Source organism: Enoplosus armatus, chromosome 15 (genome assembly GCF_043641665.1).
Source record: "Enoplosus armatus isolate fEnoArm2 chromosome 15, fEnoArm2.hap1, whole genome shotgun sequence".
Lineage (NCBI taxonomy): Eukaryota > Metazoa > Chordata > Actinopteri > Centrarchiformes > Enoplosidae > Enoplosus > Enoplosus armatus.
In genome coordinates, this window is record NC_092194.1 from 12,284,183 (window position 1) to 12,308,721 (window position 24,539).

At 41.7% G+C, this 24,539-nt stretch overlaps 3 protein-coding genes across 3 annotated transcripts; 1 reads left to right on the forward strand and 2 right to left on the reverse strand.

Moving 5' to 3' along the window:
• On the reverse strand, nt 1–6,543 carry selenon (selenoprotein N). Its single transcript, XM_070920055.1, has 12 exons — nt 6,098–6,543; nt 5,194–5,311; nt 4,939–5,069; nt 4,360–4,572; nt 4,124–4,248; nt 3,294–3,431; nt 3,130–3,211; nt 2,468–2,656; nt 2,280–2,385; nt 1,883–1,995; nt 1,672–1,773; nt 1–1,394 (listed from the first exon to the last, which is right to left on the reverse strand). Exons 1-12 carry the CDS (start codon nt 6,284–6,286, stop codon nt 1,227–1,229), a joined length of 1,674 nt encoding a protein of 557 aa, XP_070776156.1. The 5' UTR covers nt 6,287–6,543; the 3' UTR covers nt 1–1,226.
• A 1,135-nt stretch (nt 6,544–7,678) lies between these two features.
• znf593 (zinc finger protein 593) lies at nt 7,679–9,233 on the reverse strand. The gene is made up of 4 exons (XM_070920418.1): nt 9,141–9,233; nt 8,618–8,833; nt 8,244–8,306; nt 7,679–8,086 (listed from the first exon to the last, which is right to left on the reverse strand). The coding sequence occupies exons 1-4, from the start codon at nt 9,227–9,229 to the stop codon at nt 7,960–7,962; spliced, it is 495 nt and encodes a 164-aa protein (XP_070776519.1). The 5' UTR covers nt 9,230–9,233; the 3' UTR covers nt 7,679–7,959.
• Nucleotides 9,234–9,967: 734 nt separating this feature from the next.
• rlf (RLF zinc finger) lies at nt 9,968–24,270 on the forward strand. Its single transcript, XM_070920280.1, has 8 exons — nt 9,968–10,162; nt 12,480–12,634; nt 13,659–13,740; nt 14,833–14,968; nt 15,112–15,314; nt 17,446–17,582; nt 17,790–17,931; nt 19,099–24,270. Exons 1-8 carry the CDS (start codon nt 9,983–9,985, stop codon nt 23,746–23,748), a joined length of 5,685 nt encoding a protein of 1,894 aa, XP_070776381.1. The 5' UTR covers nt 9,968–9,982; the 3' UTR covers nt 23,749–24,270.
• Nucleotides 24,271–24,539: the final 269 nt, after the last annotated feature.

Here is a 24,539-nt window from a genome sequence, read left to right on the forward strand (position 1 = left end):
TTTGTAAAAAATGTGTTTTATTTCACTTTTGTGGTACAAATGGCACTCTTAGGTTACAGAAGAACAGTGTTTTCCCCCTAAAGGCGTTTACAAAGTCACATTCCAGCTTAATGTTGTTCTCATTTATCAGATTTTACTGTTACTTTTTCAAATCAGTTTTCCTGATCCCTGTGTAAAAACAGAAACTAGGACCTGAAGAAAAAACTTCTTTTTGTTTCTGGCTGAAAAAGGTTAAAGAATAGCTAATGGTAGGTCCAGATTGTCATCTTTTTTTTCTTAAAACATCAAGGATTTCCTCTCGTTTAGCTAAAGACACAAGCAAATACATTATTTTGACTGGAGCCTAAAAGAGGATGACAACAGCACACAGTATCTTATGCCTCTTCAACAATCAAACAATTTTGCAAACATATAACCATTTGGTTCCATTTAGTTACATAAATATGATGTGGCAAGCAACCTACTGGATGTATCAACTAGCTGCACGCCAGCTCCTGTACATATTAAAAACAGTGCTCTTTGGTGTGGTCACATCGTCCTCCAAACAATCTGCAAAATATTCAACATTTGGTTTCAAACTCAAAATACAAGTAAACAACTGATTTAATCCTTTTATGTGCCACAGTCCAGTTTCGTTATTTTTGTCTTGCCGCTTTTTGTCCCGAGTCGGAGAAGGGTGTTCCCCTCCAGCAGCTTCAGCAATAACATCAGGCGTCGCCCGGCCCAGTAAGAGCTTTCAGGCGAAATCTTCACAAACTGCTGACACCCAACTGAAAGGCAACAACTGCACCAGCCCCGTCACAGGGTACGCTCAGCAGCACTGAAAACTCACTCGGTCATTAAATATTGCACATGCAACACTAGGATATAAAAAGAAGAAATATAGGATGTTTCAGCAGCTACGAGCAGATCTAAATGTGCTCAGTGTGCAAGGCCTTTATAGCTCATTAAAATATACTACACTGACTGTAACATTAGCTTTGAAAAGCAATATTTCCCTGTAGGTCATTTATATGGACTGTTTGTCGCAATACAAATACTGTATAGAAAACATTCTGACCAAGACAGACGCCCAAATAAATAGTAACAAAGAGAGACAGAAGGCAAGAACGTTTTTCAGCTGCCAACACAGATGAGAACGCTTCTCTACATAATTGTTGGGAGGGTTTTCCTTATCTTGGATCCTCACCCAGAGGAATCACTATCATTTCCTCCACACACACAAATTACTGTGCAAGGAGCGCCTTGGCCTTCTCCAACCCCTCCTTGAGGAAGCTGATATAAGTGGATGTGGAGGGGTCTTCAAAGCCGCCAGAGAAGCTGAACGTCGCTCCTTCCTCCTCTGGTTTCATGGCCGTCTGGTCCAGGAAGAAGTTGGCATTGATGTGGTGGACCTAAAGCCACACACAGGAGGTAGATGAAAGCCTTTAGACGTTTTGTCCATAACAATGAAATAAATGGAAGATTATGAACATCAGTACATATCACATGTCATGGCAGTGGGACTACAACTGCATGAAATACTGTACCACTGAGATGGATCATTTTTTTCCCAACCAAAGTACTTGATTAAATTAATTGACTTAATATTGATATTAACAGGAGCGCTTATTTCTTGGATATTTCATAAATTTCAGGCTGATAAAAGTAGAGTAAAAGTAAAACATTTACAATAGTTCCATTGGGCAGCGCCACCATCATCTCCACGGGGAAGTTGTACTTCTCCAGGTGTAATTTGGCCTTTTCACTCAACGCAGGGTTCTGCTCATCAGCCTGTTTGCGAGAAGAAAAATTTTGCATAGCATACTTAAATAGTATTAGAGTACAAAGCCGTCAACTGATGACTGGTGGGCTTTCTTGTTGCTTTGTACCGACTGCTCACCTGCATGGTCTCCAGCTCTCTGACCAGAGACCAGCTGCTTATGAAGCTCTGGTTGAGCAGAGCCAGGACGGGCGAACTTTCCAGGACTGTCTCCCGGAGAGTTCGCCCCGAACCTACAGGGGTGCGACAGAGGGGAGATAGAGGTGTTACAAAATACACCAAAATGTACAATTCAAAATGGATTTTCTTTTAAAGTGAGACATGGAACCTTTGCTGAACAGCAGTCACTATGGCAACAAGGGACAGTAATGAAATAATGCTAAAAGGCTAAACTAATGTAACAGTAGCACCAGTGGAGAAGAGTCATAAAGTCAGTTTTTAGCCTTGTAATTTAAACCTTGTCTCAGATCTCACAGTGTGCAGTGCTATGAAGTCCACTAAAAGTTAATGATCTCACCTCAGCAGGACTGGTCGTCTAATGCTCCCCAAAGCAGAATGGAATGCACCAGTTTATTCTCTGCTTCAGCTCGCTCAAAGGCTTCAGAGAAAGGCAGGTAGGACACCTGGGAAGGAGCACAACGAGAACAATGAAGCTGTTGTGTTTCAGCCAACAGTGTGCTGAATAAACGCGTCATGGATGTTTACCTTCTTGAAGGGGTAGAGGGTAACGTCCAGGCGTCGGGCGGCTTCTTGCTTCTTGATCTCTGAGGTCCAGAGGATGTCCTCAAAGACGAACTGGATCGGCTCAATGCTGCCATCTCGACTGTCGATGACGTTGCCCTCCTCGTCCGTGATGATGGAGGGAGTGGACGGGCCTGTGGACTGCAGCTCTAACTGTAGACACATTCATAACTTTTTATATAAGGACATTTCTCATAAAAACACAAGACACACCTGAAAATAAAACAAGTATATTTTAAATGTGTACAGGACTAATTGAAGCAAACAAAACAAGTTAAAAGGGAATGGGACCAATGCTTAATGTTACTTGAATGAATACTAGCCACACTTCAACATTAGGACACACTGTGATGAGAACAGTAAGTCGAAACAGTGACAGGAAATATTTAAAAAGACAAACATCCTGAAACAACAACATTTGGAGAGTAATTGTACTGAATGAGCTTAATTGGGCTTAAACTGGTTTATTGACCTCAAACTAAATCAGCATAAAATGAAAAATGAATACCTGGAGCACTCCATCATGTGGCTACACTAAGATACAAATAGGAAGTGCAGTAGTATCACATAAATAAAATCACAGAGACATTTGTCCTATAAGTGTCAATGCGTCCCTGCAGCTGTACCTGTGGCAGGTATCCGATGTCCACCTCCATGTTGCTGCTTTCACTGGCCCCATACAGCCACTCCATGTCCACATTCAGGGACCTGGGACACGACAGGACGTATCACACTCGAGCTACAGTAGCTGACAACAACACACTGAGCGGGGACTGTATAAAGTATTTACCTGTCACTGGGGACGTAGAGGTGAAAGTGGCGGACATGAGATGCATCTTTAGAAATAACAATGTTGCCGGTGAACTGCCCCGGGGTGAACCAGAATGGGAAGTCTGGAACGTCGTTGAGCTGGAATTCTGCATGAATCCTGCAGAGGTGAACAGGACGAGTAGTTTGTACGACAAGATGTGGTCAAAATGAATTCTACTGTCAGTGAGCAGCAGGAAAGCCTTGGTGTAGCCTCTTTATGACAAATTGTGAATATTTAACATTACTGCTGACCACTTTCCAAAGCAAACCATCAGTTGTAGATTGATTGCAAACAAGGCAGTCATAGGCTTTACTTCCCTACAGCAGAGGTATTCATCACAGTTTATAAATACACAGCTTTATATTTGCTAATGTTACATTACTAGCAATGCAACTGTGAGTGAGGACTGCTTTTGAAAACTCTTCCGACTTTGACATCTCATATTTGAGCCGGCTGCTGAAAAGCAAGACGTCAGGAAGTCAAAGCTGAGGGCAAAACATGAACATTAAAAAGTTTTCTCCTCAGCAGCTGACTCTGAAACCTCACACATGTGTGAGTCCCTACAGTACTTAGCGACGGCATTAGCAGGCAATGAGAATGTCACTTTGACAAAAAAGTCAAGTGGAGTCACTGGGGTGGCTGCCTGCCAGGGACGATATTACCATTAAAATTCATAGAATGTTCTGGATATTAGTCAGCATTAATGTATAAAGTATATAAAGTATATGGAATAGTTAGTTAGTTAACGGGCTAAAAGAAGAAAAGGCACCACTATGGTCTCCTGTGTCTCCTCCTGAATTCCTCCTCACCTGAAGACGATGTCATAATAAAAGTCGTTGCTGGCTCGAATGCAGGCGACTGCGCCCTGAGGAGCAAAACGCGATTTGATGAAGGGCCGAGGGTGGAACATACTCAACAAGGAGTGGATGAGAACCTGCAGCAGGATAAGAACAGATATGAATATACAGTATGATTATATGATATATGATATATATTGAAGTCTCAACCCAGTCTCACACTAAACAGTGGTGAGTCTTTAGGATACCTCTTTGCCCTTCGGTGAGGGAGGGTGGTAACGATTGTTGGGAAGGTACCCGGTGTAGATGTTGAGCTCGCTGGGAATCACCCACCACGTGTCACCCAGTTCGACCTTGTTCTTTGGGGGCAAAAAGACTCTGAACTGGCTGGCAGAGAAGGAAGAAGAAGGCACTGCAGGGCTCCTCCATGAGCGCAGTCCACTCAGAGAGCTGTGAGACACCTGCAGGATGAAATCAACTCAGTATTAGTAAAGTCTTCAAAACTAGAAGATGTGCTTCTTCAGAAAATGTATGTTACAATTGACTGTGAACAGTCAAAGACGATTATCATTTCATTGTTGATTCAATCCTTGGTTGCGTACACATTTAGACTCAGAGAGAGAAAATGAATAATCGTATAAGTATCTTGCTGCGATGGTCATTTAAAAAAGTTTGTTCAACCTATGAGAAATCTCAGTCAATGTGTGACTATATTTAAAGCCTCGGTCGATGCTCTTCTGTGTCTATTAAAGCAGTCCTCTACAGAGCCTCTACAGTAGTCCAGGGAGAGAGGTCAATAAACCTACTATAGTTTGGTCTTGTCTTACCCCAAGGAAACCATCCTTGCTCTTTGTCATGGAGTCGAGCAACAGAGGCTGCATTTTGGCCTCCAAGGTCAAGGACTCTCCATTGGGGTCATGGGTCACTTCCTCCTCAAAATCCACTGGGGGTGTAATTCCTGCGAGGAAGCCGCGGGGATCAGAGTCAATGAGGGGTTATACTTTACGGTTTTGTTAGTGACAGGTTTCGAATATGTATGTGTTCATATATGTATATGTATATGTATATGATGTATATGATACCTGTGAGTTTCTCCGCAATAGGTTTAAACTCCTCCGGACTGAGATAAAGGTCATGGTCGGTGTCTAAGGAGGAGAAGAGAAAAAGCCCCTCGGCACCCAGAGTCCGAACACTCTCTTCCTATTGGAGGGAAATGTGCATTAGACTGACCCATATTGTCATATTAGCATGCTTCAGGGATTTTCAAAGCAGCATCAAAACTAGGACAGTGAGCCGTCTCATGACAGAAAACACAAAGATCCTGGAAAATGACTAACTGGAATAATAAAAAGGAATAACATTCCTGTAAATATGTTCACGTTACTATAGTGTTTTGTCCCTGGTGTCAGAGCATTGATTCAAGCTGAGCTCAGCAGTGCTGTCTGGATAAAGATCAGCCCAGAAGCCTCAGATTCTGTAGCCTGTGTTTTCAGTCAGACCACCCTTTCTCAGATGCGTGCCTACTAGCGCCTGCACAATGGAGGGAAAGAGGGGAGGGAGGTACAAGAACAACTTGGAGACCCTCTGTAGCCAAACAAGTGTGGATTAAAACAAGAGGTTGAGTTTTGCCAGCTGTGGTACAGACCCACCCTCCCCCTAATAAAACACCATGTGGTGGAAAAACTGCAGATGTTTAGTGTTTAGTGGCGACTGATGTCTGACAAATAATTACTCTGAACACACCTTTTTGGGAGAATAGTATTGAAACATAACCACTAAATGTCCCTACAGTAGTGTTACAGTACAGGTCATAAGATGTATCAGAAGGTCAAATCAAACTTTCTATTGATACAGACATGCATCTTATAGTAAACGGGCATGGGAGTATGATAGCGCCTAATACATGTTTATTTCCTTAAGTTGTAAAGTAAAGATCACTGCTAAATTGTCATACGTGTGTAACGTTATTACAGATGTGGATCTCACATGACGTTTGATGAACTGGGCATCTTGGTAATACTTGATCCCAAAGGCGAGAAGAGGGACAGCTACGACTATGAGCACAGTCCACAGACCCTTGGAGATCCAGGATCCAGAGCCCGGACTCCGATGCCCATTCTGCGGCGAAATCTTGCTCTTGCCCTCCGGGAACGTTTTATCCACGTCTGCGGCCATCCTCGACCTCCACGACAGCTATTTAGACGAGAACATTGTCGTCGGATAACGTCCACAAAGGCGACCAGCAGTAATCGTTCAGTGTAAACTTCCTCCTTAAAGTGTTTAAAATCTACCGACAGTTCTGCTGTCCTGTAGCCGGGGACCGCGCGTCTTTTTCTGCCGTTACACTCGCTGGCAACAGCTGGGAAATGTTAGCTAGCAGCACAGATTTCTTATTTCCCACATCTAATCCAGAACCATATGGATGGGGTTCAGGTGCGTCAAGCGAGGAAGTAAAAGCCCGGATAAAACCGGATGTTTGACGTTTGTGGGGTTAAATTAAAAGCACTCGTCTAGCTAGCCCTATTCGTCGACTCAGCACGTAACGCTACGTTACTCAGTGGTTCGGTCTAACAGCGTTCCTTAAACAGCTCATAAGGGAAAATTATTCCTTATCTTAGCTGGTTGTTTCTCCAAATGTATTTTTGTGATCTCAAGGTGTCTACTACGTTCTCTGTGCTGCGTGGGAAAAAACGCAAAACCATCTGTTAAATTCCAAATTTCGCTCCGCTCCGCGTTGTGGAAGTATTGAATATAAACGTTGGTTTCGCCCCGGGCATACTCTTTATCTTCCCGGACGGACGGTACACATGTGGGGTCACGAAATTAGCCTTGAATATGCAACTCGCTTTCGTATAACAGGCACAATAAAGTTTTGATATCCCCCAAAGGATTTCTCAGGAAACGGTTCATGGCCGAATCACGGAACATGCGTAGTACTCTGGGCTCAATGTAGCTAGTTAGTGAACCGTATAGGGCTTTATTTTGAAAGTTGTGACCGGAAGTGTGTTTCCATTATCTCTAACTTAGCAGAAATTGGGGGCTGGCACAGTAGCCACATTTAAAGAGGCATGCATGCCTTGTTCATCCCAGGAATGTCTGCTAACAAGCTTCAATTACATGTTTCTCTGCCAAGGGAGACTGTGATTAAATATTTTGTAACTTAGTGTCTGCCAGTGGAAGTGAAGGCTTTGTTTCTGCTGGACTACCCTTTAGAATTTTAACATGTCCAGAATGGGGTCGTCTTATGATATAATATTCACAATAACTTGATTTCATATATACTGTATATATTTAAATATGATTCACTCTGCATAGAGAGGAAATATGGCCCGGAATTGTGCCAGGTCCATGTGTGACTCCTAATCTCAGGCTATGACCATGGTGTGGTCAGGAGTTGTGTGCAGTTCAACCTCCTTAGATTTCTTTGATTTCAAATATTTTTGTAAATGCAGAACATTAGCCTGTTTAAAAACCTTGCCAAGGTAAAAGGATCCAGTAATTCACAAAACAACAAACAACAGAATTGGGGAAGAGTCAGGAAAAGAAATGCAATCCATATCAATGCAATCTGGCTAAATCCACTCTGTGTTATAGTTTATTAGCATTCCACACAGTCCTACACATACTCAGTATTTACATAGGTACATGTTGCATTACATTACCCAGTATAAGGTAAGGCTTTCCTGATTCTAGCCAGAAGAAACAGCCAGGCTTGAAGTGTGTCACAACAAAAAGCATTTAACAATGCACTCAACATTTGTGACAGCAAGAAATAATAGAAGCATTATCCATGTTGTTAACGCTTCTGTTATTGAGTTTATTAGTCCATGGGTTGAGGTGGGCAGCTCTCAGTCCATGTCCTCTTCCACAGACTGTGTCTTCACTTCAACAGTTTTTGGAGGAATGTAGGAGCCCATACCTGCTGCTCTCTCTGCCTCTGCCTGGGTGTAGGGCTCCTCTCTGAGCTGTTTCAACCTGGATGGGGAAAGAAGAATAGGTGAGCTCTGAAACTAGCAGGGATACTTGGTCACTATGCAGTTATAGGGGACAGATGGGTCATTTGATTTTTAACTTTCAGTCAAGAAATGTGAGTGTATAACATAGAATACATGGGAGGTATATTGTGCCTTACCGTCTTTTGTGCACTTTAGTTTTGAAGTGCTCTTTCAAGGATCTCATATCCACAAAATATCTCCTGCAAGACATGAAGTTAAGTGTTAAAAGCTAACTGCAACATACTGTTTTATTACAACCTCCTCTTTGTTATCAGGTAATCTCAGATCAAGAGATCAAGACCTCTTTTACAAGAGAGACCACAGCAGAAGACATAACAGAGACAAGACACACAACAAAACGCAGCAAATCGCACACAATTATCATTATTATTATTATCATTAAGTAGTGCAACTGTTGGATTTGTAAACAACCAATTGAAGGCCTAAGTTCAGTTAGGAAGCAACCCTATGTATTTATCTGGCCCATTAAGACCATCATGGGTCAACTTACGCGCAGTGTAAACAATAGTGTTGTGCACATCCTGTCACGTCGTAGTCCACCTCCTGATGTAGCAGCTTGGACGCGGTCTCAGGCTTCATGTCTGAGTGGATCTGGTCCAGGTCTTTGGTCCTGCGCTTTGTCTTCCATGTCTTTGAAATGTTCTTTTTCTTGCTACTGCTGTGATTTCCTGTTTGTTTGGACTTCCCCATGATGGATCCTGCGGGACTAGATTAAATAAGACCAACACAGATATGTATATCGGGAGAAAACTAAATTCTATCTGTCGGGTTACTCTTTACACCAAAGGTGGCGATATGTTCCGATAAAACCCGCTAAATTCTCAACAGTCACGCAAGAAAGTAAATAGAAAACAGCACGTAGCAGTTTTACAGACGAACTTGCTATTTTGTGCTACCAAATCAGGTCTTGTGGAGTAAAATGTGTGCCAAACCGAAATCTCAGCTCAATACAACCAGTAATACAGTAGATTTACTTCAAAAAACCTTCGCATGTCATTTTTGGCTTTGCTTACCTTTCACACGTGTGGTCGAAAAGAATTAATTTTACTTCCGGGTCAAGAAAAGTGAAGTTATACCTGCTCACCTGTAGAGGGCGCCACATACCACTGTTTGGCAAAAAAAGAAATAAAAGAAAAAGAGAAATAATGTCATGCCATAATCATGATAGTATGAATAGTGAACAACATTAATGACGAAACCAAAAAGTTATATTTGCATAAGCTTATAGTCTTTATGTTTCTCTACTGAACCAAACTCTCAATAATATCTAATTAAGTACGTATTACATATTAAGTGAAAAGGCATTAAATGTTCAACACAATGTTTGCTCAAAATGAAATTGTTGTGTAATGTTATTTTTACGCACCAGCGGAGCAATCAGGTAAGTTATGGTCAAGCAACGTGACATGTTACATTCCCGTGCTCTTCGTAACTTTCTTCTGTCAATGTCACCTTTATGGAGGTGTTTTGATCCGAAATACTAATAGAATGCATGGAAGTAACAAAATTAAATCTGTAACATAAGTGTATTTATGATTGCCGTTTTATAAGCTATATCTATCCACTCCATGATGAAACTGCAGGATATGAAGAACGGAGGAAAAAGAAAAAACATTCTGAATTGAATTTACTGACCAATGGTTGCATTAAATAAAATAAAAAAATAATAACATAACAAGTAACAACAACCTACAAATAATAATACCAACAAACTTAACATCACATTTCTACAAGTCGCCCCCTTTCCCATTCTGTTCTCGGGTTTTGAGTTCAACTGATATATATTTAAATATTCCGACAGCACTTGAAGGCGGCGTCAGACTGCACTGCATACGCGCCGTGGCGGAGAGGGAAGATGGCGGAGAATAATGTCGAACCAGAGCACGAATGGAGCGACCGGGCCCTGGACACGGCCGAGGACACTCTGGTTGCAATGGAAACCTTACTGGCCACACTGAGAGCCTTTGAAGACGTACTCAGGCAACAAGAAATATCCATAGCATCCTCTACGGAGTACTGCGACAACTTCTGTCAGGTAATGTGTACATGCAACATCGAAGCTACCATTAGCTTGACGTTAGCTCACCCAGGATTGTTTTTCTCGCAGCCCGCAAGCTAGCTAATCTGCGTCTGCTGCTGGCCCGCTAGCTACCTGGTCAAGTTTAGGATTGGTGTAGAACCAAGGAGCAATTGTATACTCTGTATTTATGTTCATGTTCACGTATGCATATAATTAAACGTTAAAACAATTACATTTACTGTAATTGGGCTACTGATAATGTACATGGGCAGATGAGCGATATGTTGCCTGTTTGCTGGTTCAAGTTGTTACAGCAAGCTCGCCTAACTGTCATTGATATAACTCATTTAGCAGCATCTTATTTCAAATCATACTGGTAAAACAGGAAATCTAGAAGATGTTTGCATGCACATGACATACTCATAGTTTGCACATCATGCAAAATTGCATGTGTGTGGGGCGGGGCGGCATCGCGGTATGTTTATCCAAATTTTCTAGCTAGTTGGGGCGTAGCTATAGCGACTACGAAATGGCATTTTGATAATTTTCAGAAGTTGCGCCCGTCTTTTACCTATCAAATTTTCTGAGTTCTGTAGCTTTGGCTATAGTGACTAAATCTGTGCAGCCAAGCACTTGTGTTGTTTGTATGTTCAAATGGACTGGGAATGTTGTGGATCTGCCATGTAGTCATTTTTCTCTCATCAACAATGGAGATGCACTCACTTATTTGCAGTACGCTCATCACCAATTTCGTAGATTTGTGAGTGCTATTTAAAAGCAAATATTAATATTTGTATTGGGGAAACAAAATGGGGAGCTACCTTGGTTTCCGCTTTCTAGAGTACCCACTTAAAAACTCCAAACCAGCTGTCACTTTCGTTTTCACTGTTTAAGCCAAAGTACATGTTTGTCGATCAGAGAGGAGCTTCCAGAGTTGATTGTAGAGAAGAGTAATTCATTAACCAGCTCACTCTGATAGTTGTTCTGTGTTTGGATAGTGGCTGCTGTCAGAGGATACGTTTTTTAAAAGTTTGTCTTAAAGCAATACTCGCATGTCCATACGTACATTGAAATAGGTATTGATCTCTGTAAATGTTCCTCCTTTCCACACTAATCCAAAGTTAGTCATTTTAGTACAGAATTTCCGCTTTGTGTTTTCTTTCTGAACTGCAGTGGAGAGGTAGTATCACAATGGGGGATTTTGTACTACAAAGTCTGTAACTTTGGAATATACCCATTTGATTTGACTAACTCAGACTGCCATGGCCTCACATGCATTTTTTTGCACAAAACAACGGCTGGCTTTTGTCCTTGGAGACATGCTAGAAAGGGATCTATTTACAGCCAGTATGGAGAGGAGGGATGGTTACAGCAATAACTATTTGAATGTACACATGGGCTTGAAACTTACTGACTTGAAAGTTTTTATGGGTTCATATTAAACAAAGATTTTGTGTTGTATTTATTTTCTGTTCAAGTCGGAAGTAGTCTGGATGTAATTAGTGCACTGATATAGGTCTCCGGGGTTGAGACCTTATTCTTGGCTCCCTTTGAGAGGGTACCGTATATTTAGACTGAGGGGAATTAATTTAGTGCCCTCTGTTCACATGAGCACCAACCAGCAAGGTTCCTGCTGTCTGACAAATGGGACTCCTGGGATGTTGATAGTGATGATGATTTAATGTGTGTAGCTACATGCAGATGTCACACTGGTTTAGACACACTGATGTTGACTCCTCTGTGCCTCGGGACAGTTGGGAGTTAAGTTTACGGCAAACAACCCTGTGCACTCTATTAAAGGTAAAGAATGAATTAGAGACAGAGCTGTTTTCTGTACTTGTATTTTTTCTTGTTATCAGTAACGTTTTTTATTTCATGTTGGTGTAATTCAGAGAAATACCTTTTTTATGTTTTGATTTTTTTAAGCTTGCATTCATTACAAAATCATATTTTGGTGAAAGCATCCTCTAAGCTGTAGAATATTAGTATAAAAGTATAAAATTAAAGTATTAAAAAAAATGCAAAGAAGTCACAGTACATGTGTCCCCCCTTGAGCCAGGTTTTTTTTGTTGGCTCACTATGTAAGGTTCAGGGTTGTCATATGGTGTACAGTCAAGTCCCCTCAGACCCAATCAGGAGATTCTCACACCAGACAGAGTGTCAGCTGGGATCAATCAGGTGTCGACTGAAATCTCCCCCAGGTGGAAAACCCCTGTTCACCCAGACAAAAGTCTGTCATCTGATCTCCTCTTCTGATAAGTGTTTTTAAAAGTATTTACAGTCTTTTTCCATAGCCATTTGCATGTTGCAATGTCTGTGTGTGTGTTTATAGGCACTGATGCACTATGCTGGGAGCAGGAACTCCATGGAGCATGGTCTGCCTCTTCTGGAGGTCTACTGTCTATCCATAAACTGTTTTGCTGCGGCTCGATCCCACCTCACTGCAGAGTCCGACAGAGTGGCCCTTGTTTTGAAGAGACTAGCTTTGTGAGTACTGGAAAAAATAAATAAAAATACAGTTTCTAAATTTGAGGAAAAAATATTCCATGCACTTCAAAAATCATGCCTCATTTGTTTAATTTTTTTAATTTTTTGTCCTCGGAACCCCTACCAGTAGTTTACTGCTTGCACGTAGCAAAATAAGAAATGGGTATAGTATAATATATAGTATGGCTTCACTTTGGGCAATGTGGTGACCCAAAATGTAAAACCCAAATTTAAACACTTGTGTAATAACACCAATCAAGTGTGTGATTTTCTGTCTTTGCTTTTCCATATATTTTCTATATGACATGGACGTGCTACAGGTCATGGAGCAAATTGCTTGTGTTTCCTCTCAAAGCCGTAACATTAACGTTTTTAATCAACAGTAACAATTTAAACTCAACTAACTCTGTTCATGAATGAACCCACAAGCTCACACTGGCTGACAGTGGTCAGCTGTTACTTTGGATTAGGCGTGATTCTTGTTGTACTTTTAAGATGCTTTAAAGGGTTCATGCTGCAAATGACAGCCTGTCTGAAGGAATTTACTGAACATTAACTGACATGACTTAAATTAGGTCAGTTAAAGATTCATAATGTCTTTCGGTTAATTGCCAAGCTCACACACTACGGCTGCAATCGCACTCTTTCCATCTGCAAATGTTCTTACGTGAGGGACGGAGGTGGTTTCATTGTTTTCAGCTGAATAAAGAAGGATCTTTTAATAGTTAGTATTATTAATAGTAATGCTTAAATTTAACCACTGGCAGATGTGTTTTCAAACCAGCCTTTTTGACATGTTTAATGTATGAAGATAAAACATTCATGTAGAGGTAGAAGATACTTTGTTGTACAATCAGAAATGTAGGTGGTATCACAGACTGTAAAAAAAAATGGTGTGTAGTTAAGATTAATATGTCCAGACTTCATACTTGCAAAGCCTCTGTTTTCTAGTTTTTCTTTTAGAACTGTCCAGAATTATCATAATGTACAGAAATCATTGTAGTCTTGTTTTTCTTTCTTGCAGGAGCTGTTTTGAACTGTTGCTGTCAGTGCCTGAGAATGAAATCCCGTATGAAGCCTGGGTTCAGTTCCACCACTCTGTTCAGGTAGAGGACCTTGTTTCAAAACATTTGTTTGCTGATGGGTTGCAGATTTAAATCGTAGAGAAAAATAAAGTGGCAATGACTTAAGTCAACAATTGCTTCAACAAGAAATACCGCTCTGTTGTGTGTGTGAGACTTATCAAAACCCCTCTGATAGGAGGCTAGTGGAGCCTGAGAAAAATGCCCCAAACTGGTGTGGATGGCAGTGTTTTGTCTCTGTTTGCCCGTTGTTGAGTTTAAAACACCAGTGTTTATAACCTTTAACTGATCATTGGTTGTTGAAATGAAACAAATGTGTGAATAAATGTTCGAAATAGTCTTTATCTCAAAGGATTTAAGGATCTAAGACGAGCAAAGTAGAATTGAAAATATTGTTTCCAGGTAATGAGCATGTCAGTCTCATGGGGGGGCTAGCATGACTGTAGACTTCAAGTCTTTTTATGCCAAATTTGTACTGAATGGTTTGTAGTACACTGTGTAACATCAATATGTCCAAGCTGAACAAAACTGATTTACCATGAAGAGTCATGGGAACTCATTGATGCGCTGCAGTTGCATACAGTCTAATGAACTGTAGGTTTAAAAAAGTACTACAATTTTCTTTGCTGTCACATTGTGCCCTGGCAAATATCTGTAACATGTAACGCATACATGGAAGTGCATTGTATGATGTCATTTCAAATAAGAAAATGTACCATTTTTGTCCGCTAAGTTGAAAACAAAAGAAAAGTAATAATAAAGCAGCTGAGCTGTTCATTCATTCAGTTTCATTTCCTGACATGAACAGCGGTGTTCAAAAAAACAAATGGTTTCCTTTGTGTGGAGTCGAAACAATGTTAAATTGGATTAGATCCGATTAATGTCAGTTATGTAGAAATGTGAACTAATGGCCTTGTAAGTAGTTCATTTGTAAAACTCATTATCTCATGACATTGTCGCAGTAGTGGAGGAGCACCACTGCTGCCTGTGGGAAGGAAAAATATGACTTAATTTATTAGATTTTCTTTGGGTCTAATTTTCAAGAAGGTGCTGAACAAGTTGTTTTAAAAAAAAAATATATATATATATTGACATTTTTTGTGTGTTTTATTGCAGATTGCCCATGATACCTTGTTAGAGTATGGCAGCACAGACCTCCAAGCTTTACTCCAGATCACAGGAGAGGGAGGCGCGTGGAGCAACTCTGTCCTCACTTCTCTCCTCACCGGCCAGCCCACCAACACAGAAGAAGGTTGGAGTCAAGTTAACTCGTTCACGTATCTAGGTTATTTAAGTTGTGCGTGACAGCACAGGCGTTACCTTTTTATTGCTTGTTGTCCCAATGGCTTGTCGTGGTAGTTTGCTAATCCAATTTTCTTTGAATTCTGCCACTAGTTGATGCATACATCGGCTTGGAGGGCGAGGGCTTCATGGAGATGCGGGTGAAGCACCTGGAAAAGATGGGCGAAGTGGCCAAGGCAGTGGTGCTGGCCAAAGCTTGCACTGAATGCAGCTTCATCTCCAACCAAGCTACCTTTCGTCAAACTTACGTCTCCCTGCTTTGCCACCTGCTGCCCAATGAAGAAGCCATCATGGAGGTACAACTCTTTGTTTTTCTGAATAGGGATCAGAATATTTGTTGTATTGTATTCTAGACTTTCGGTCGTTGGCATAATGCTCGTTTAGTACAGTCATACATTTGTGCCTCCTCCTGTCAATTTTGACAACTGTGATGAAATGTTACATAACAGCGATGGTTCTCACAGGTACTTATATTGGCACTGTTAAGAACTTGGCCTCAACAACAATGTGACATAGTATATATGACAAGTTGCCATACCAGCCTGTAGGAGTTTCTAAAAGTATATATAAACTTTACAACAGTGATTCAAACAGTGGCTACTTGGAAAGATTGTAGAGTGGCTCAACTGAAAAATAGAAATGACTGTTTGATAAAGAAAAATAAATTCACATATTGAGTTAGCTGTAAAACCTTTTACGATCGAGTTTGCATGAAAACTAGTTAGCTGGCGAGCAGAGAGCTATAAACAGTTACCTGAAAGTTAAAAAAAACAAAACTAAATGGTTGAAATAGATAGCTAAATGAATAAATAAACATTTAAAATAGATACCTAAATTAATGTATAAACAAATGGTTCGATAAATGGCTGGCTTAATGGTTGGTAAACGCCCAGCTTCTGCTCAACATGCTGCTGCTATATTAAGACACATATGGTTGTGGCAGGATGTGTTGTTGGGTCACAGCAGGCTGTGGTCTCCAGATGAAACAGCCTCTGTTGTCAGTATTCAGCCACATGTAATACAGAAACACACAGAAACACACACACACACACACACACACACACACACACACACACACACACACACACACACAGGTAGAGCAATTCTCTCCTTCCTCATAATATAAAATTGATATTATTAAAGTCATGAATAAAAATATGGACATATTTGCAAGTCAAACCGTTTTATAATAAATATAATAATAAAAGTGTCTATTTATAAATTTTATCTGCACCATCTCCAAAAATAGAGCCCCAAATTCAAATGCTAATTGGGTTTTCTGGCATTCAGTTTGAAGACTTTAACCTTCAGGGATTCAGTATAAAATACTGTGAATTCATTTTTTTTCACCATTGATTTAAACCCATCTCTTTCCACAGTTTGAAAAGGTAGCATGTTTTTAGATTGAAGCACAGAATAGCTATGGCATCTGTAATGTCTATAGGCTTTTTTGATCATAAGGACAGCGATTTGTCTCGGGTGTGTGATGTGTGCAATTTGTTTTACTCTTTGTTCCACTGCAGATGTTTGTGTAGCGTGAATACATCCTCAAGTACTCCTTATATTCACTGACACATTTCCTCATTGTTTGGTTCTGCCGTCTGGCTCCATGCCCCCACCTTTTCTTGGTATGCCGTCAGTTGAAAACCCTGTATATCTAGTTTTAAATAATCGTGCTTTCAGAGCTGTTGAAGGATCACACACACCCCACTGTTGGTTAACACTATTTACTAACCTTTTAAGGGTCATAAAACTCTTCCAAAAACAATAAATTGTAATCCTGCTGAAATTAGGCTGTTTTCTTAACAGGCAAAATGTGCATTTGTTTAGCATGAAAGGGAAACAAATCAGTTTACATGCAGTTCTTGTTTGTGATGGGCTTCCATTCTATACTGGTACAAATGTACAGCCAAATCCATATCTTGGCTCACATCTTGTGTGTGTTGGTGGTACAGCCCACCCCTCCCCTGAAGGAACCCCCAAGGATCTTTTCTGTTTTCATAAACATGCTTGCTCTCCTCTGACTCGGCCTGTTTTGTCTCTATTCCACCTTAAGGCCTGAACAAAAACTTTAGGAGGTCAAAGTGACAGAGAAAAATGCATGCTGCAGATTCAAATTCAACATTTAAAGTAGGTCTGGTTGAAAAATATATTCACACAAATTACATCATAGATCCTTGGGTCATTAAGGTTCTTTTTCCAGCAATTTTGCCTTCATGAGGGACTTGACTGTAGCAAGTGACATGTGATAAAGGTTTCTGGCTGTAATCAAACTGGGGACATGACAGTTACATGATATGTGTCATAAAATGCTGTGTCACTGCTGTGTCTTGGGTCTATGTTGATGACATTTAAATAATGCCTGTAGATGTGTTGTCTGTCATGTTGTTTTCTAAGCAGTCATCATTGTATTTAACCCCTGAACAGATATCCAGACTTGACTGTAAGGATGTGCTGGAGATCACATGTAATTTGGAGACAGAGGGAGAGGAGAACACAGCCTTCATCTTGTGCACAACTTTCCTGACACAGCAGCTCCAGCAGCAGAGCCTTTACTGCTCCTGGTGAGTAGTGGACTGCATGTATTGTACATTATGTGTTTATAACTATAGTGAAATATACATTGAAAATTAGTCAGGATGTCTAAAGATCTTTGATCAAAAAAGTAGTTTCTTTGTTATTGTTGTGGTCATCAGAGAGTCAGTCAAGTGTCAGTATATTTTTGAGATAGAGAAAGTTACTTACTTTTCTTGTCTTTTCTTTATCTAAAGGGAGTTGACTCTGTTGTGGAGTAAGCTTCAGAGGAGGATTGACCCCTCCTTGATGTCTCTTCTGGAACGATGCCTTCAGCTAGGTGCCATTGCCAAAACAGTCTGCCATTTGCTTTACCTGGTCCGTGTCATTCAGACAGAGGTGAGCCCAACAGCCATGCTGTCCATTTTATACTGGATTTGAGTTGTTGCATTGGTTATATAAGGCTCCTTTTCAACCGATTAGTTCCAGGTAGGTTTTGTCCATTAACAATTACAATAAAATATATTCAAACAATAGGACCGCATCCTCAACAATGTTGACAGAAGAGAAAGGCAGCGTTACTTGGTTCTACTATGAACGTAAAGTAAGAAGAAAAAAACAATAATATGGAGCTGCAGAGGGCTGGAAGAAGCAGACATTAGGTGTCTGGTTTGCAGTGAAGTTCAGTTTTATATCGCAGCAGTCTCAGTTAAAGCCACATTATACAAAATACTACTCCAATTATATTAAAACAAGCTCACTACAGTTTATAACGGATATTTTGACAGCAGCCATGAGGGAAAATCGGACTGTAGAACTGCTCAAACTGCAAGACAGCCGACTGATCGTCAGAGAGCCTTTTCTTCTTCACACAGTGTCTGTCCGGCTTTAAACGTACAGGTGTTAAAAACAGCACCTTTTTCAGTAAGTAATCCAGTATAGGAGTTGCAAGTTGTTTTTTGAGGGAAAGCTGATCTTGCCAGCTTGGTTAGTGTTTACTTTTGATGTCATGTCTTACACACAAACACACCATTTGTTTAATTGTCATTGACCCAGATATTAAGAGCTCTTGAAAGTCATTGAAAGGTCATTGAATCATTGAAGTCCAATTCCAAGTGGGAACCCTGGCTTGTCACAGGCCATTTTATGCTCAAATACAAATTTTTATGCACGGTTTTTAAGGAGTAACTGCACCCAGTCTAATAATCGGCGTTGCCCTGCCATCTAGTGGTGACATCTAGATTTGGCACTTACATACCTCGCTGCATCACACAGCTGGGTGTGGTCACAAGTACAACAGGCCGAACTGTAATGTTTGGTGTGTGTCACAGGTTCAAGAGACTTACACTCTCAACCGATAGAGTGCTACAGTACAGCTACTTTTTCTCCTTCCAAAATTAAGTTTATTGGGCCTAATTTGATACCTTTGGCCCAAGCCGAGAAAGTAAAATCATCCCTGTTTTAATATATTAATACTTTTAGTATTGACTTTTTTTTCAGAATGTGAGGAATGTTTGGTTTTGTGTCATTGTTTATTGTGCTAATAATATATCACTCTCTTTTCAGGCGGAGGAAGTGGGAGTACCTGCCTCAGTAGAACTTTGCGTCAAAGCCCTTCAACTTCCAAGGCAGGATGACTCAGAAACGAGGATCTCTGTCTGTAAGACGGTGTCCTGCCTTCTTCCAGACGACCTTGAAGTGCTGCGTGCCTGCCTACTCACAGAGTTCCTGCTTGGCCCCAGCCAGGAGGTCTTTGGGTGCCTTGAGGAGCTTTACTTACGCCCAGACCAAAAGCATGACCAGGAAAATGAAGTTATTCCCAACTCGCTACGCTGCGAGTTGCTACTAGCACTGAAAGCATACTGGCCTTTTGACCCTGAATTCTGGGACTGGAAAACTCTCAAGTATCACTGCATCTCCCTTCTAGGGTTGATGCCGGAGTCTGAAGGGGAAGAGGAGGAAGCAGTAGACAAACAAGAGAAGGGTAAAAAACATGAGCTGCAGGGAATCACAGTGAAAGTAGAATCTGAGCAGCAAATGAGGATAAATGGAAGTCTTGATGATGAGCAGCAGGATAAAAAGCAGTCTTCTAATTTACCAGAGGTCCAAGGAGAATCAGAGACAAAGAAACACAAGTTCTGCTGTCAGATTTGTAAGAGGTCGGTCACTGACACCCAAATCATTCACCACTCCAAAAGACATGCAGAGGACAAGTGCCACCCATGCCCTGTGTGCTTGGAAAAGTTTAAGAGCAGAAAGGAACTCGTTCCTCACTTGAAACAACACATTCAGAGTGAAACACATCTTGATGGAAACAACGTAAAGAAAGAGGACATGCAGAAACAGATGGATGAGGAGGATGATGTTGAACCAGGGGAGATCACTATTGACCCCTCCTTAATGCTGTATTACAAATCCACACATGATCCAGACGTGCTGCACCACATTGTGCAACAAGCCAAAACTGTAAAGGACAAGCATGTGGACGATGACGAGCATGTAACATTCGAGTACATTGACCAACACTTCAGTCTGCAGAACCGGGACGAGTATCAGTGTCCAGGAACCGGGTGTACTCGGATTTTTAAGCATTCCAAGTACTTGTATGTCCATTTAAAGTCGGAGCACAAAGGTGATGAGAATGTGAAATATTTTCATCAGATGAGAGACAAGCGGGAGAAGTGTGTTTTTTGTAGACGCCATTTTGTCTCCGCTTACCATCACCGCAAACATCGAAGAGTTCACTATGGAGATCAGCCATACACATGTGTGGTCATTGGTTGCGGCGCTCAGTTTAATACTTCTAATGAACTTGTCACGCACAAACAGACCCATGGCTATCAGCTCAACTACCAGTGTGAGCTCAAAGGCTGTTACGTCTCTTACTCCGACTTGGGACAAATCTATCACCATGAAGCACAGCATTTCAGAGACGCAGCATTTACCTGCTCTAACGCTGAATGTAGAAAATACTATTTATCCAAAAAGGAATTCATTAAGCATTTATCCACACACAACATCACCTTTTCTGAAGACGACTTTGAGGCTCAGAGGAAGGCAAAGCGGAAACTTCTTAAGACAGTTACTGAAGCGACACCCCACCTTAATAAGTCAGTTGATGCAGAAGAGATTGTAAATGGAGATACCCTAAACTCCTCCTCACTAAGTTGTGCCTCCTCTTTGCAAGCAACTGACAGCAAGCAACCCAAAGCAACAATGACCTTGGTGGCTGTGTGTTTTGATGGAAGTAAGTTCACCTGTGGTTTTGAGAAGTGCGGCATGACTTTCTCCAGAGCCAGAGATGTCCAGAGACATCTGAAATGTGCCCACCCAGAACACCTTAAACTGGAGAACAAAGAACACAAACATGACAAAGAGCGGGGCTCAAAGTCCAAAGGGGTAAAGCCTGAAGCTGAGCCAGACGATGAGGAAAAGGGAAAAAAAGGACTCTCAACTCCCCTTCAACCCGTGGAGGCTGGCAATGAAAGAAAAGCATCCACTCATCCTAAAAACAATGAAACAAACTCTTCAAGCCTTCAAACAAAAAATGACGCCCTGAAAGAAATTCTTATTGGGCTCAGTAAACTGGACCTGAATTCTTCATCGCCTAACAGTGTGCAAAGTGAGCCCCCTCAGCCCAACCCAGAGTCTAATGCATCACAGATATCTCTTCATCAGGCAATCATGGCAAAGCCTCCTGTTGTATTGCTTCAGAAGAGACCTCCACATCTTCCTGAGGAAGAGGTACAAGTCAAAACTGAACAAGCATCAGTGCCTGATGAAGAAGGCAGTGTTGAATCATTAGCCACCGCTAAGCCATATATCTGTGAGATGGAAGGTTGTGGCTTTAGGACTGCTCAGAGTTACAGCTTACTGCGACACTATAACACCAAACATGGCCGCACTGTTGAACAGGCCAAAAGGTTGACTTCTTTGAAAACGACATCTTTTAAGCCTTACGTGTGCCATCTTTGCTCCAAGAGTCACAGAGAAAAACACGTGTTGAGAGCCCACTATATGCAGATACATAACCTGAGTGAGACTTTGGTGGACAATATAAGCTGCTCATCTACACAGTGCGAGGGCAACAAAGATTCTTCACAGCACACATCTCAGCACTTGGCGAACCATGGTCTAAAAGTGAGGAAGAAAGAGATCCCTAAGTTGCAACGCCGACACGAGAAAAAAACCTCCACCGTGATGAGCGAAAATGGACAAAACTTTGACAATCCTTCTCCATCTGAAGAGGAAGGGGAGGATGAAGCAGAGAGTAGAGAGGAAGACAATGAGCAGAAGGGAGAAAGTGAGGGTAGGACCACGCAACAGGTCAGAACTACAAGACGTTTGGTAGCCAAAAGTAATCTGTGCTATATACTGGATAAATTCAGTAAACCCTTTCATTGTGTAGCAAAAAACTGTGATGCTGCTTTTTCCACCCAGGGAGGCCTTGTGCGCCACCTACAGTTGGTACATCATTACAATCGCTCTCAGCTCTTGTTGGAGAAAGATTTTGATGCGCATCACAGTCCAGAAGTCAGAAAAGAGCCTGCCAAGAAAAGGCCTCTTCCAAACTCTGATGAACCGCAGCCCCAGTACAAATGTCACTTTGCCAACTGTAGTGCTTCCTACCACCTTAAAAGCAGCCTAGTGCGTCACACTCGGGATTACCACTCACAACCGCCAGAGCTAATAAGGTGCAAATATGAAGGCTGTACAAGAGTGTTCAGCCACGATGATGCTCTTAAAAAACATACGCTTTATAGTCACTATGAGTACTATGATTCACTGGTGGTACGTCTACAGAGCACTCACAAAAAGTCAATTACTGGATGCCAAAAGAAGCTTATTGTCGCTCCACAGAGTCCTCAGAAAGAAGAACCTGGTTCAACCACCACACAGGCTGAGAGATCGAGCCCTGAGCCAGAAGTGACCGCCCAGTCAGAGACGATTGGTGAGGAGGGTGTTGTGGAGAAGAAAGTTTCAGGAGAAAGAAAATCGAGAAGAAATTCCTACGACCGTTTTGTCTTCAGGTCTCATGAAGAAGCGCTACAGATGTGCCAAGACCGCTGTTTGCGTGTGGCCTACCCATGCATGGTTCAGGACTGCGATTCTGTCGTCACATACATGGGAAGCTTGCACCGTCATTACCTGAAGGTTCACAGCATGCGTCGAGAAGATCTTGTTAAGAATGACGATAAGCTTGTTTTTAATGCAGAGCAGCTCGAGGAACTGATTCAGAGGAAGTCGGCCAGGCCAACAGTTGCAGGAGCATGTGCCCCTAATGGGGTTCGCAAAATGGAGTATCAGGCAGAGCCAGAAAACACAGTGGGGCAGCCTGCACCCATGAGCTTACACTCCGTCAAGGCAGACACACAAGATGAGGATAATCATGATCCACTGGGATTCCCAGAGGAGGAAGAGGGGGAGCCACCACCACCTGTTGAGAGAAATGGCGTCGTTGTTGGTGCAGATGAGGTGCTTTATGGTGAACCGAGCACCGGTGGGCACGCTGAAGACTCGGCTGCAGCAACACAGAACATTCAGAAACAGGAGGAGAGATTAAGCTTAGATAAAATCAAACCTCTTCTTCGTCCTGTTACTGTTGACCTCTCGCCACCATGCACACTGCGCGTGACTACTGAGGAGGGCTTCCAAGACGTGTCTAGCACCAAGGATGGTGGTAAAATGCTGAACGGGTCAGCTCCTTTGCCCCCTCCTCCTGTTCGCCAGCCACTGAAACGGAAAAACGAACTGTCTGAACAGCCTTCAAACTTGAAAGACACTCAGCCTTGTAGCCCTTCTCCACGCCCTTTTGACATTGCCGCTTATAAGCCTATTGGCTTTGAGTCCTCGTTCCTGAGGTTCATACAAGAGACAACCCCGAAAGACAAAAACGCGGTGCCGGTGAAACGGCGAGACTCTTTCAGACGCAGTTGTTCTGTTAAGGAGAACAACCAGCTGGGAATCTCTCACACCCGCAGCAGACGCACTCATTCCCCACTGCTGAAGCCCCACGCTATGAGTGGAGACTTCACATCAGTCCAAAACTTGAAGTCCATCTTGGACAAAGCCCTGGCGGGGTGTGGGGACCTGGCCATTAAGCAGCTTCAGTACCTCAGACCGGTGGTGGTCCTGGGGAGACCTGTGTGCACCACCACCCTGCCTGACCTCTTCCCATCAGACACCAACAACAGCAAACTGCTTCTTGGGAGTTAGTTTAACTGAGCATCTTTTTAACATAGCTATGGCAATTTACTTTGTACTTTCACAAGCTGTGCAGTATTTTTCTTTCTCCCAAAATGATAGTATTATGTTTATTTGTTGTTTGTTTTTGAAGTCGCCAAACTAAGTTAAAGAAATTAGCGTTAAGGCAAGCTTAATCCGTGCACATGAGATCCAAGTGGATTGTTTTTTTAGACATCTATTACAAAAGCATTCAGATAACGCCTGTTATGTTAACTCATAATCACAAGTGTATATACTGTAGTTCTCCAAGATAAATGTACAGATTTTCAGATTGTTAGAATTGGTCAGTAGCGTATTGCAAGGCCTTTTCAGTTGTGTGAAAATGTGACTGAAAAACATTTCCTTACTACGAAGTTTTTGAGGAATATGTTTTGTTATTTTTCACCTCAGTTTATATTGGATCAGTGTTGGGATGAAGTGGACAGATGTTGGCAGACATGTATGTAACACTTTCTAATAAAATAAATGTGGAAACGAATATAAAGCCCTTTACTTTCCCAATTGTGTAAGTGACTTTTTTTTATTTACTAAGTATGGTAAAGTCATAGTGAATTGGCATTTTAGGAGCTGTTTGCTAAACTAATTCACTTAAAACTATCTGTGTTGTGTCTGTAATCCAACTCCTGGAATATGGTGTTTAAGTTTAATGGTACACAATGAGGTACTACTATCAAAAATTGGAATTGGCAGAATAAAAAAAAAAAGGGGGGGGGGTCTTTATTTCCTTATGACTTTTGAACATGTTTTTCAAGTGCTGATCG

Bases quoted from the DNA above. Each gene is read 5' to 3' on its own strand.
- znf593 (XM_070920418.1), bottom strand. From the start codon at position 9,229: ATGTGGCGCCCTCTACAGGTGAGCAGGTATAACTTCACTTTTCTTGAC. The intron at 8,834-9,140 runs GTAAGCAAAGCC...TATTTAATCTAG, and splicing joins TTCGACCACACGTGTGAAAG to TCCCGCAGGATCCATCATGG. The intron at 8,307-8,617 runs GTAAGTTGACCC...CATGTCTTGCAG, and splicing joins CACTATTGTTTACACTGCGC to GAGATATTTTGTGGATATGA.
- rlf (XM_070920280.1), top strand. From the start codon at position 9,983: ATGGCGGAGAATAATGTCGAACCAGAGCACGAATGGAGCGACCGGGCC. The intron at 10,163-12,479 runs GTAATGTGTACA...GTGTGTTTATAG, and splicing joins ACTGCGACAACTTCTGTCAG to GCACTGATGCACTATGCTGG. The intron at 13,741-14,832 runs GTAGAGGACCTT...GTTTTATTGCAG, and splicing joins AGTTCCACCACTCTGTTCAG to ATTGCCCATGATACCTTGTT.